The sequence below is a fragment of the Dermacentor albipictus genome, chromosome 8, assembly GCF_038994185.2.
Source record: "Dermacentor albipictus isolate Rhodes 1998 colony chromosome 8, USDA_Dalb.pri_finalv2, whole genome shotgun sequence".
In the NCBI taxonomy this organism is placed as follows: Eukaryota; Metazoa; Arthropoda; class Arachnida; order Ixodida; family Ixodidae; genus Dermacentor; species Dermacentor albipictus.
This window is the reverse complement of record NC_091828.1, coordinates 96,364,186-96,378,434: the sequence shown is the minus strand read 5'-3', so window position 1 is coordinate 96,378,434 and position 14,249 is coordinate 96,364,186. Positions and strand designations below refer to the sequence as shown.

Sequence of the window (14,249 nt, the reverse complement as noted above, 5' to 3'; positions counted from 1 at the left end):
GGAGGCAACAGTCTATTGTGTAGCCTGGATGTAGGCCTTTATCGGGGTCGGATCCTTTAGTTTTACCGCTTGTTTATTACGTTGGCAGTTTGATCGTCGCTGGCTCCTTTTGATGGCACGCCTTTGCAAGTCGCTGTGTTGCTCGCCGTCTGCACCAGAAGTTTGCGGTCGCTGTAATTCCTACCATCGAGGGTTCGTGAGCTACAGTTAGCAACTACACAGACAATTGCGGGAGAAAGCAGGCACGGGTGACTCTAGGAAAGCAAATTCGACACGCCAGCTCAGTGTGCCGTGCGCCTTCTCGTCGCATGGTAACGCATTGTCTTCTGCTGAAGCTATGTGCCACCAACTTTGTCGTCTGCACGAGGAGGGATCTCTCTGAAGGGTGTATTTTACGAGCATATACTCCCTTAGCCCATTATAGCTGTCGTTCGTATTAACAAACCGTCGCATCTTAAGAGGTCACATTGCCATTAAGAATTACTGTTCTTTTTTGTTTTTGTTTTTTACTGTGTTCCTTACCCCTACGCCACCAATTCTCCATCCGCCTTTTAGCCTTCTGGAAATGCAGGTTCATTTAGTTACGTTTTGCCCTGCTATCCGAAGGGCAAGACATTCATTCACCTCTAAATAAATGCTGCACACGGCAACCAAACATGTTCAATAGTATTCCCGGCTATTTTCACCGATTTATATAGATGAACATTTTTGTCGTTGTCAGAACTTCTTGTGTAAACCCTAACGACTTAGAATAATAGTAGATTGCCCTTTGAAGCAGGGTGGTGGCATGTGCCATCACGCTGCAGCATTCCATTCAAATTCTTAAGCATAATTAATGCGCCAAGCCCACCTTATATCACATTATATGGGGGATGCGTTCAGAATCATCAATTCCTTCAAATAAAAGACCCGAGTGCGGAGCAGTGGGAGAGGGCGCTTTCCAGCAGCGACCCGAAAGTCCAGCATGGACTAGTAAGGCACGCTCACCGAGTAGCCACCCTCAGTTGTGCCCTGGAATAGGGGCGTCGACCCTGCGCAGATGGGCAAGAAGACCGTGAAGAGGGCCGACCACATTTGCCACTGCTAATGTTTAACCAATTAGAGCAAATAAAGCTTTTTCCTCCTCCTCCTACACTGTCCTTCCCGTTGGAGGCCCCGATAATACCGCGTTTCCCCGATGGCGGCGCTGGTGCCGAGGCGCTGAAGTTGGCAGCCAAGTACGGGGTAATCTTAAAAGTCTAAATAGACAACCACGAGTCATCAAAAAACAAAGTGGGAAAAAAACAGACCGTGAACTGGGTGCAAACAAGGGAAACAACATCAAAAAAAAAAAAATTCGCCGGCGATTACGATGCTCCTTAAGAGGAAGCTTTAGCTCGGGTGCTCCTATCTAAATACATGTAAAAGGAGAATTCGTTTTTCTCGGCAACCACTGCACCAAATTTGACTGGGTTTGCTGCATTTAAAAGAAACAACTTAGAATCTAGTGACTGTTGGTTTCGAATTTTCGAGTTAGGTCGTTAATTTTTTATAAAAAATTGACAAAAATCGCAAATTTTCAGAAAACGAAACTATCAAGTTTACAACTCTGTAACTCAACAAGAAAAAATGATATCGCAATTCTGTGAATTGTATCTGACAGCACATCTAAAGCGGACAAAATTGATATGTTACACATGAACCTCAAAAAATGTATTAATATGTAATTACAACCTTTGCAGAACCCTCGCAAACAATGTAACAAATTCACGTAAGATGTAAAATGACATATGGAATTTGTCCGCTTTGAATGATCTAACGGATTCCGTTTACAGAACCGCGATATCTGTTCTTGATGCAGAGCTATTAGTTTGTAAACTTCATGCTTCTATTTTTTTCAAACTCCTGAATTTTTGAAAATCTTTCTAACAAAATTCAAGCCCTAAATCAAAATTCTGCTTCCAACAGTCACTAGAATTCATCTTACTCTCTCAAATGCAACAAATTTCATCAAAATCGGTCCAGGAGTTATCTCAGAAAAACGTTTTTGCGTTTTTACATGTATTTGAATAGGCCGCGTCGGAGTTGGGCCCGAGCTAAAGCTTCCTCTTAATGCGAAATTTGAGCGCATCTCTTCAGGTGTTTTGAATTCCATCGGTTGCGTCGCTCATTGTTGTTCAGAGAGGAAGCGCGAAAAGCGGAAAGCGTGTATCGCGCGGAGAGCTCGTTCTCATCCGCATTCTCTAGCGGCGGCGGCGCTGCTGAGCACGAGGTCGCGGGATCGAATCCCGGCCACGGCGGCCGCATTTCGATGGGGGCGAAATGCGAAAACACCCGTGTGCTTAGATTGAGGTGCACGTTAAGGAACCCCAGGTGGTCGAAATTCCCGGAGGCCCCCCCACTACGGCGTGCCTCGTAATCAGAAAGTGGTTTTGGCACGTAAAACCCCATAATTTATTTTTCTAGCGGCGGCGGCGCGGTCGATTTTTTTCTTTCTAGAAATTAAGGCCTTAAATCAGAATTCCGCTTCCAATAGTCAGAGTTTTAACTTTCTCAAATGCAACAAATTTCATGAAGATCATCTTAATGCAGTTTGTTCTATTTGAGAGAGAAAGGTAAGTCTAGTGACTGTTGGAAGCGGAATATTTATTTAAAGTTTTAATTTTTTAAGGAATTTTGAAAAATTCAGAAGCTTGAAAAAAATAGAAGCACAAAGTTTACATATTCATAGTTCTGCATCAAGAACAGATATCGCGGTTTTGTAAACGGCATTCATTAGACCATTGAAAGCGGACAAATTCGATGTGTCATTTTATATCTTACGTGAATTTGTTACGTTGTGTACAAGGGTTCTGCAAAAGCTGTATATCCATATTACCAATCTTTTTTTTTTAGATTCATGTGTAACATCAGTTTTGTTCTCTTTAGACGTACTATTAGATGCAATTCACAGAATTGTATTATCATTTTTCGTTGCTGAGTTACAGAGTTGTAAACTTGATAGTTTCGTTTTTTAAACGTTCTTGATTTTTGCCAATTTCTAGTAAAATATTGACGATCTAAATAAAAAATTCGAAACAAACAGTCACCGGAGTTTGAAGTATTTCTTTTAAATGCAATAAACCTCGTCAAATTTTGGTCCAGTGGTTGCCGAGAAAAACGAGTTCTCCTTTCACATGTATTTCTATAGGAGCGCCCGAGCTAAAGCTTCCTTCTGAAAGCCGATAATAAGTGTAGAAAGAAATGCCGGGATAACAAGCTTGGTGATATCAGCCAACACCCTGTTTCAGAAACTGTGTTCGTAGTATCCATCCACGACACGCCCATGTCATCTTTCGTTTGCTTAGAGTTTCCCGCAATATTAACCTAGAGGGAAATCTGGCGCCACTGCGTATGGGAGTTTTTTTAACGGGCTCTGTGCCTTCCTGGGAATGATGGTATTTGGGTGTGCGAAGCCTGTGTTGGCTTGTGTCTAGCGAGGCTTCGTCTAAATCGTAAATATGGCTGCACACATAATACATTCCTATGGTAAAATATTCATAAAAGGTTTTGAATCGCCCGCGTTGCATCTTTAAATGAAGTTTACGCACCTGCTGTGCAAACTCGAGCGGAGAAAAGCATGAACAGACGACAAACTATCGCAGCGCAAGCGTGGACCTTGTCGTCTGCCTTCCAACTTTAGCGGCCCGACGATACTTCTGACATTTCGAATAAATTGTACGTTCAAGCACAACTAATCGTCGTGTTTCAATAAAACAGGTTATGGTGTCATAATGAAGTTTAGAAAGATGCTTTTGACATGCTGTTTTAATAAAAAAAAAACAACGAAAGCATGAACAGACGACAAACTATCGCAGCGCAAGCGTGGACCTTGTCGTCTGCCTTGCAACTTTAGCGGCCCGACGATACTTTCGACATTTCGAATAAATTGTACGTTCAAGCACAACAGATCGTCGCGTTTCAATAAAACAGGTTATGGTGTCATAATAAAGTTTAGAAAAATGCTTTTGACATGCTGTTTTAATAAAAAAAAACAACGAAGCATTGTAACAGACTAATCGGCGCTTGCCAGGCGCGCCTACAAAGTGTCCTGGCCTTACGAGAACGATGCCAATCCGAAGCCATATCCCGGCGTTCTCACGCGTATACACAACCGCGTCGAAGCGCCAGATTATTCTCTAGATAATGTTGTCAGAAGCTTCTTACGTTCCTTGGTTCGCGGGCGCCATCATTCGTTAGTGTTTTCGTTCATTTCCTTTTGGCGCAGAAAACGCGGCGGCGTCTGGTGGGCTGAATCCGACACGGGTGCGTTCGCGTACCTGCCGTGGCTTTATACACTAATGACGCAGTGCACCACGCGACTGCCTTTTAGCGAATGAGAAGGGCGGGGGGGGGGGGGACAGTATACGAATCGCGGGGTAGGGGTTGGGTTGAAGGCTTGCTAATCGAACGTCCTGTTTGGCCCAGAACGCCCGCGTCCCAGGGGAATGCGACGTTGCCTGGCGGACCCGCCGCGGTTGCTCAGTGGCTATGGTGTTAGGCTGCTGAGCACGAGGTCGCGGGATCGAATCCCGGCCACGGCGGCCGCATTTCGATGGGGGCGAAATGCGAAAACACCCGTGTACTTAGATTTAGGTGCACGTTAAAGAACCCCAGGTGGTCAAAATTTCCGGAGTCCCCCACTACGGCGTGCCTCATAATCAGAAAGTGGTTTTGGCACGTAAAACCCCATATATTATTATTATTATTATTGCCTGGCGGAGTGTGCAAGCAGCTTGCTTACGAGGGTGGAATTCCTCATTGGACGGCTATGGCGAAGGGCCTAGCGGGATGCAAACAACCCATATATATATATATATATATATATATATATATATATATATATATATATATATATATATATATATATATATATATATATATATGCGCTATGGTGGCTTATTTTGAAAAAGATTTGTTACACCATGCTTGCTTTATATTCTCTCAATATTCACGGTGCACCAAAGCAGACCCTCTCTCTCGCTCTCTCTGAACCATCGGGGGGGGGGGGGGAGTGTAATGAAGTTGTGTGACATAATGGAGAATCACGAATATGACCAAGGTTTAATGTGAACGAAAGAGTGCGATTAAGGATAGGCGTAGAACGGCGAGCATCGTCAAATGCCGCCGAGTGCGTAAAAATGCGCGCCGTGCGATTAATTAGCCGTTCAGGAAGGTGCTGTGACTCGACGGCCGTCGAAGGAGCCCGGGTATAGCAGCGGCTGCTATGCCGTGAGTCGATACTAGGGGGCGCTGGGTTCAGAGGGAGCAGTGGTAAAGCAAACATGTCCGCAATAGACATTAGTAAGAGGCGACTTGATGATTGGTGGAAGAAAAGTAGGGAAACGACAAAAGACGGAGACGTACAAAAGCACAGTTCGCAATAGGGGATCAGAAAATTTGGGCGTGGTAGTTCATAGTGGTTTTTTTTTTTGTCTTTTTTCATTGTTTAACCTAGGTAGGATATTAGGCAGTATAGTAGCAAGAGCTTGGTGGCGCAACCCACTGCCCCGTTCCAAAGGGGAGGCTCATAACATCCATCCATCCATTTCCGAATCGAGCACGAATATGAATGTTTTCTCATTTGGGAAGCAACACGAAACACTTCTGTCGAATCTCTCCGGTAAAAAAAAGGACAAAAAATCTGGTGTGTGTGTGTATATATATATATATATATATATATATATATATATATATATATATATATATATATATATATATATATATATATATATATATAATATCGTCGCGAGTTGCCGGCATGTTGCCCAACGGCAAGCTTTACCGGGGGAACGTATGCGGAGAGCGCTACGTGCTTCGCATTGTTATCAAGGGCGCCTTATCATCCATCAGGTGGTTCGCATGATTGTTTTGCGCCTGTTCTTTGCTGAAACGAATGATGTTCCGTATTTTCCGCCAATGGACGCGGACACGGAAAATGCGGACCACCGATAGCTTATTGACGGCATCGCTGTTTAAAGAAAAAAATGTTGCGCAAGGGGGGCCACCAGCTCCCGATCGAACGCACGGGCGGCCAGACGACTTCTGCTCGATAGTTTTCAGTTATTCAATAAGAAATCGCTTACAGCGCTTGGGAAGACCACACGAGAAAGTTGTTCCGATTTATTATTTGACCAGTCGCACCGAATTTGTATCTCTCTGAAAAAAAAAAAAAAAAACAGAATGTGCGGTGGCTGTAGTAATCGCACTTGACCCCTTCAGCGGGCGCACTGTGCCTTCTGGTACATGACGCTGCTTGTCGCCTTGTTTCGTCCCCGTCATTTGCGGCAGCAGCGTTATGTTAACCCTTGATCTAAATTACTGGAAGAGGCTGCCATTTCCTATACGAGGAATCAAAATGCCTAATTGAATAATTAACGTAATTGCGCCAATTAACATTTTTAAAAAAATTATTGCTTTCTGGCGCATATTTCGTTCTAGGAATTGTAGCTAATGAGTATGCACGGCATGTCGACTTGAAACGATTTCTGAGGGTGTCGCCGGTTTCGAGTCGTGCTTGGGGTAAAAAATGCACCGTTTTCTTTTTTTTCGTTTTTTTATTCACTTCTTTTACAAAAACACTGCTTTATGCATTGATGCACAAAAGTAACTGGATCGGATATGCGTTTCGTCTGACACGTTGATAGCTCGAAACTGGTTCCATCCCGGGAGTTATTTTTTATTGTACTTTATTTTCTATACTAATCAATATTTTCTATACTAATCAAATATAGAAACCGCGTAATACAAGCTGCACAACGCAAACTAAAGTAAATATGTGTAAACAGCATTTAACAGCATAAAAAAAGTTCGTGGTAAGTTGACATGCTTTTCATACCATCATAGCTACAATTCCTAGATCGAAATATGTGGCATAAAACAGTCGATTATAAAAATAATTAGCGTAATTGTGTTAAATAATTGCTAATTTCTAATTTCTCGTAGAAATAATGGTCCGCCTCATCGAGTAATTTAGATCTAGGGTTAGAAATGTGCCGTCTGCCTCGAGCGGCAATTAAGAATTTAGTGCAGGTAAAAAAAAAAATCACCCTGTGCATTCAAAAGAAACGACTATAGCATGGGATCATTCGATTCGCATTCGAAATTTCGGATATACGCGCACCCCCTATAGTGATATAGACTACACTTCGAAGGCCTTCGAAATGCCCGTGCGAAATTCGTTTTATAGTGGTCTGGTATTCTTTCGAAACTCGATTTCCCTTCATTCGGCAGAAAAGAGGTTTGATTTCTGGTGTAGAAAAAGGAAGGCCCAACTTTCACTTTTGTGTATGAATTCGCGCCGCAAATTCGACGCCGATTTGTCAGTGTGAGGTTTCCGGCTTTCCGGCTCATTCATTCATTCATTCATTCATTCATTCATTCATTCATTCATTCATTCATTCATTCATTCAGCATTAGTTCAGACAGAGTGAAAGTCTTGGATGGCAAGACTAAAGGCTGAAGAAACACTGCCTGCCTGAACCAAGGGGCCTTGTCGTCCTTACATTGCTCAACGGTGATCGATGCTATGTGTTCAACAATGCTGATTCTTGGGCTAGTTGGTGCGGTTTACTCATAATGGCAAAGCCTTTAGCGCTATTCAAAAAGACAGGGACGTGTCCTGTGTCTCTGTCAGGTCCCAGTCTTTATTGAATTGCGCTGAAGGCTTTGCCATTATGAACGTTATGTTCCCCGTATTGTGGGCTATTAGTGACGGAGGAAATGCCCCCGATGCTCATTATGTCGAGTCTTTTGGTTTCTTTGGAATGCAGTGTCGCCCGCTTCGCTACGGATGACAAACAGATAACGAGACCCGAGTCTATGGCCGCAGTTTAAATTTGTGACGTGGTATTATACGGCGGTGGGGTTCGAGAACTTTGAGGAGCCGGCCTCTCCGCCCGTCATTGGCCTATTCCGCGCCTTTTCAGTTATTCAATAAGAAATCGCTTACAACGATTGAGAATCCCACACGCGAAAGTTGGGTTCAAGTTGGGTTCGAAGTTGGGAACAATTGTGACGAGACCCGAGTCTATGGCCGCAGTTTAAATCTGTGACGTGGTATTATACGGCGCTGGGGTTCGAGAACTTCGAGGAGCCGGCCTCTCCCCCCGTCATTCGCCTATTCCGCGCCTTTTTTTTTTTTTTTGGCCTTGCCTAAAATCTCCTCTCCTTCCGGAAGCCCTTGCGACGGCAAAGGTGCCCCTTGGGCGCGGGATCGAATCCCCCGGATGGATTTGGATGGATTCGGATGGGGCTGGCTGAATTGCAAATACGCGCGAGTACCGGGCATCGTTCGGGGCACGCCAATGAAACCCAGGTGGTCGAAATCAATCCGGAGTCATCGACTACGGCGTGCCTCGTAATCAAATCGTAGTTTTTGTCACGTAAGATCCCGTTTTTTTTTTTTTAAGTTTAGCGGCATAGTTGCTACAGCAGGAAAGCTGCCGCACCAGTTATCCCCTGATGGGCTTGATGGAGGCGATGCATGAAATCATCGCTGAAGAGTTGAAGCAAAAAAAAAATAATGCAGTTCCTTTTATTAGGAAAATAGATTTCGAGAGGGCAAGGGAACTACTGTATGAATTGTAATTTGTCAAGAGGTTCTGTCCGCAAGCAGGAAACGAACGTCAAATTTTAGATACACATAAACCAAAACAGAGTTTCTCGGTTCCCGTTGTCCTCGCTGATTAAATATATATATATCAATTCATGAAGCATCGTACGCGTACAGCAAAGACGTGGGATCGTTTGCCACCTGCGGCAAGTTGTCTTTTTCATTGACTTTCATTTCCATAACGTATTATCATTTCTGTATTTCTTTAATTCAATTAGTAAGCACTAGTAATTTTCCCTGTGTTGTCCTTGGTGTCTTCGTTTGTTGGCTTCTTGTGATATATATATATATATATATATATATATATATATATATATATATATATATATATATATATATATATATATATATATATATATATATATATATATACCCACATAATGTGTGTGTGGAAAGGGGGAGAGAGAGATAAGCGTGGACACGTTGCCACCACCGCGGACGAGGAGGGACCGTGGACGTGCGGCCTGGCATATGTGGCGAACTCACGGGGCTCGCGAAAGGAAAATATATTTGAAAAAAAAAGAGAAAGCGGTGACTGCTGATAGAAAGCGGATAAGCAGCATACAGCTTTTCCGCTCTCTCTCTCACTACATCTGCCTTCTGTGGGGAGCATTTAGTCCCTTGCGCATTTTTTACGCGAGTTCACGCCATTTTCTTTTTTCGCGACATTGCGTTTATTGCGACTATGTAGGTTTTAGGGTTACTTAGCGACGGTTCCACCCGCTGAAAACGCGCGGTACGTACTCCCTTGCCTGCATGGCGTCCTCGACTCTCTCTCTCTCCCTCCCCCCCTCTCTCTCTTCCTCTGCCGTACGAGTGTCGTTGTCGTTGTCGTCGTCTTTTCTGGCCCGGCCGGCGTTGACAAAAGAGTCCGCACGCTACAAGCAAAGCCCCATCGATCCGCGTCATCGGAGAACAGGGCTTCGGCTCACGGTGTCCCCCCTCCCCCTCTTCCCCCCCTCCCTTCTCTTCAACCAACGCCTCGCCAGCGCGCGCTGTCGCGTGCGCCTCTCCCTCGACCCTCTCCCTTCCCTTCCCTCCCCCTTGTTCCTCTTCCGACCCTCATTTACCGTCATGTTCATCTCCGCTCGTTATTAAAGCCACCCCCCTCCTCTCCACCCACCATCTCTGTTTTCTGACCCTCCCTCGCGGACCAGGCGGCGTGGGAGAGGAGGCCCCGAACGAACGTGTTTTGTTGCTCGCAGTTTGTGCTTTGCGTGGGAGCTTTCTTGCTTGCCTGCTTGCTTGCTTGAGTGCATAAAGCCACCGTCGCTCTTAACCCGAAACAGCGGAGGCGCTATATCTGTAGCGAACACGGGTTTCGAGGATTTAAACTTCGACAGCTTTCAAAGCAAGAGCCGGTGTTACGCTAACGCATTCGACGCAATCCTATCGGAGACCACCGCCACCATGTGCCAGGAGCAGAATAGAGAAGGAGAAAAAAAATGTTCCGTATTAGTACATTACCTCTTCCGCATTATTAAAAACACCTCTCATCGCGGTGGATGAGAAAAGACGTTAAAAAATTATTACTGGTGGCGACTTAGAGATCCAGATCGCCGTGAGGTCGCAGATTTTGGTCTCACCTGCTAGGGTCTATTCAATTATTTATAGGTGAAATGCGCTCCGTGGTGTTCTAAAAAAAGGGGGGGCCAGAGATTCATCATGGCAAGTTTCGGTAACGTTTCTTCAGCCTCCAACGCGGCCCAAGTGAGAAAAACAAGATATTTTGAAATTAGTGACATCACGCTGGTGTAACTACGTTGAAGTTTCGGCGTGAAATTAAATAAGATGGAACTTTGACGTTGATTTTTTTGTTTATTCCAATAATCAGTCGATTATCGCGAAATTTAACGAAAATTTGAGTTTTGTAATAATACTTTGTCAGTCTGTCTTATTGTTTCTCTTTTAGTGTCCCTTTAACACTTCGTGTCCCTTTAACACCCTAACCACCTTAACGAATTCCGAAAACATTTATAGAATTGCAGATTCTTTACTTTTCTTTTTTCAGGACCTGCGTATTTTGCGCCATATGTTTAATATTTTTTTTTGCACGAATTACCAGAAATTTACGACGATCCAACTCGTCATCGGCAGTTAAGGGGTTAAGGCGAGTTCTGTTTAAGCGTGACGGTGACTTGTACAGTACTATAAACGAGCTCCGGAACAACTTCTTGGCCTATAGTTTAGCCGGAAGAAAGTTGGCTCGCGTTTTGCTTGACCGTCAGTCTATCTGCACATGCGCGTGCTTCCCCAGCTGCTATCGCTAGAGAGCTTTAGATTAGGGCATAGAGTTTCCTACAAAAATTACTAGAGGGAACTCTGGCGCTGCAGTCGTTGTCCTACCATGGGAATGATGGGAAGTACACGGATTTGTCTGATCTTCGGGCTCGTGGATTCAGACGTTCTTGTGGCTTTGCATATTACGCTATATAAATCTTATTGTCGTATATTTCGGCGCAATCTATATTCTTCGAAGTGCAGAAGACGCCGGGAACGCGTACAATTGCTGTTAATTGCAACGATTGAGCTTGTCTATGTGCCCAAATCGAAACGCGCCAAGCGTCTCAAGGCACTGGCATGCCCGCGATAAATTCATAAGGGCGTTTCATTCGCTTGTCGATAGATGCGTTTGTGGCATAATGGTTTCAATATCAAGCTTCTGTGGTAGAGCCTCTGTGTTCGAATCCTGCCATCGGGCCATTTTAATTATGTTTATGTAATTATTTTTTGCGCAATATACTGTTGAAAATGACGAGTTTACAAAGCCGTTTGAAGCCGAAATGACGAAGTTTAGGCAAATCCATCTACTTCCCATAATTCCCATGCTGGGACAACCGCTCCCATTGCAGCTCCCGTAGACACTAGCGCCAGAGTTCCCTCTAGTAATTCTTGTACGAAACTCTATGGATTAGGGGACGCATGAAGTAGGGGCCACGATACAGCGCATGCGCAGACCCACACGTCTGGGTCTACGCATGCGCAGTACCGTCGCCCCTAGTTCTTGCGTACGCAAGCCTCTTGCGTCCCCTTATGTAACACTCTCTAATGTGCATGCTTCTTGCGGAACGTCTGCATGGCATGCGCTTGCTAATCGAAAGCGCAGTTTCTTTTTTTTGTAAACTGTGTACGGCAATGCGGCGCCGCTTGGAAAGAGACGTTATCAGAGGGGGATCGAGTCATCATTAACACCGTTGAATGAATGTCCGCGATGGTCGAAACTCTGTTTTAAAATTTCGTATCAACGGGAAAACGTATAAGCCGGACTCCACACATCAAGCAGGTCAGGCTGGTGAATGTGTAGGATGTGTACTTGTCCCCTTCTAACTGGGCGGCCGCGTATTTCGGGAATCGTATAGCCGCCTTAGATCGGCCGACATGCTGCTCAATTGGCCAGGACACTTGCTGGTAAAAACGGATTGGAAATTGCAGCTCCCTAGACCGCTAGCGCCGGCGGATTCCCTTCTACTGTTTTTTATGTAAAGCTCCGTGTTATTGGGAGTGATGTTGACCGCTAAGTTTGTTCTCGTATTCATTTGGTGTTCTAGTGTTAGAAAAAAGCTGATTGCCTTAATTGTCTCATTTTCTTTGAAAATTTTTGTTCATCGGTTCGAGACCAAATCCTGCGTTACCTCCACCCTTCCCCCAAAAAAGGAAAATTATAATAATAAATAAATGAAGCACTGTAATAACACTGAAGTTGGCGTTCAGCGGACTCGATGGACTGCTGAGTGCGTATAAACCAAGAAGGTGAACGACGATGATTTCCGTGTTCCATCAATTCTAAGCGCGTGTAGCAGCATCTCGCTCGAGAATCCGTGTCCGATGCGTTCGACCGCTCGCAGCAGAGCAGACGGCGTAGGGAGGGTAGTGATTCCTTGGGCGAAATCACCTTGCTTTCCGTGCTAGTAAACGCGATCGTACGTGTCATTCGTGTGCTTGCTTACATGCGTTGGGGCCGTAAGCGGTGCGCGCGTTTTATCCTTGGCTGGTTGGTCTCCGCCGCCAGCGCAGCTGGCTTCGTGCCCACCGTTTTGTGTGTTCATCTGATAAGTGGCGCCTTCTCTTGGGGGCGCAGTTTGTGGTGGTAGGCTTCCCGCTATGGAGGGCCGGTTTCGCGTAGGGAATGCGTGTACGCTCCCAAACGTTCTTCGGGCCGCGTGCCTTCGTGTCGCGTTTACTTTTAGTTGGCGTAATACAAGCTGCTCCTCCGGCGCATTGCGAGTCCCCCCCCCCCCCCCTTCCTTTCCTTTTTCTAGTTAGCATTCTTGGAGAGCACAGAATCACGCCTGCATATATTTGAGCTCCTTCGTGCGGTGGCGCTGCTAATTCATCGCCGCCGCATTTACGGGACCTTCGAGGCTGCTTCGATATCGTAATGCATGCTAATGCGTTCGTATTAGGTTGAACGTCCTTCGCCGCTTGTAGGCGGTGATAGCCCATGGGGCGCGCTTCGGAATGCCGGGGTCGCCTTTCCTGCTGTCTTTTTTCTGGGTGTTTTGGAAGTCTGCAGCCGCCGACGCTTGGGAGTTTTCGCGACGCGCTCGCTCACAGATGGCGTCAGCGGCGAAAACGAAATCCAGTGCGTCGGAGCTCCTGAAGGGGAAGGCGCGGCCGGGCGACGATCGAAAAGCGAGGGGCGCGCGCCTGTCAATCATCTCTCCACGCGCGTGTGTGTGCGCATGTATGTGTTAGGCGAGAGTGTGCGTGTGTTGTACACATGTACGTCTGTGAGAGAAGCGAAGGAACGGAATGGCGGCCCTCTCTTGCTCTTTAAAAGCATTCGTCGTCGTTGTCGTCTGCGCTCTGTTTGGGGGAGCAGAAGGCAGCGTGCCAGTCCGTCTCTATCGCTTCCCCAACCAGTGGAGGTGAAGTCTAGCGCGGCGTGCGCGCACACGCACGTACAGACACACACACACACGCACCGAGAAAGCAGCGTAGGAGACTGAGCCTCCCGCTGCGTGTTTTCTGGGAGGAGGAGAAGGCGGCGTGGAGCTCTGTGCCGCGCCGGCTATTTATCTATCTATCGGGGCCGAGCTCGCAGTGAAGCCCGAGTGAAGTATGGAGGGATGAAAGAGTGGGGGGATGAAGCGAAGAGGGGGAGAGGGAGGGGTGAAGGGTCGAAGCGGCTTGGAAGCGATGGAGTGAGGGGGGGAAGGAAAAAGCGCGGGAAAGTAAAAACGACGGGCCTCGGTCCGGCGCCTCCCGCTCTCCCGCCGCGCCTGCCGTCCGCTGGCTTTCCGGTCGCAAGGCATTTGCGTGTCCTGTCGGCTCGCTCGGACGCGAGGCTCTCTCTCTTGCGACGTGCGATGGGTTTGCTGCGGCGGCGGACACAGAAGCGGAGCCGGCATTCGGGGGACCCGACGAGACGGCGGCAGCGCTAGGCGAGCGAGTGAGCGTGTGCACGGCTGGATTTCTCGGCCATGTTGGCGTGGTGCGGTGAGTGTGCTGCGTTGCGGTGTTCCTTTTCTTCGTAATCCTTCAATCGCGTACCGAAGCGAGCAGCAACAGCAGCTGGCTGTCGTCTGCTCGCTCCCGATCCGCCATGTAAACAAACACGGATGTCGAGCGGCCGCCCCTAGCCGCATCTGTGGGAGTGTGCGTGCGCGCTCCGCTA

At 46.5% G+C, this 14,249-nt stretch overlaps 1 protein-coding gene across 3 annotated transcripts in view; it reads left to right on the top strand.

The window, feature by feature from the left end:
* LOC135912902 (retinoic acid-induced protein 1-like) overlaps positions 1 to 14,249 on the top strand; it is a 66,839-nt gene that overhangs the window by 13,760 nt on the left and 38,830 nt on the right. For 2 of the 3 annotated variants that reach the window (XM_065445500.1, XM_065445498.1), the window contains exon 1: positions 13,794 to 14,071. The exons of the other annotated variant lie outside the window; for it this stretch is intronic. In XM_065445500.1, the coding sequence (XP_065301572.1) occupies positions 14,056 to 14,071 (16 nt within the window). In that variant the 5' untranslated portion in view covers positions 13,794 to 14,055. Of the gene's footprint in view, positions 1 to 13,793; positions 14,072 to 14,249 lie in introns of those variants that run through there. 3 annotated transcript variants of the gene reach the window in all.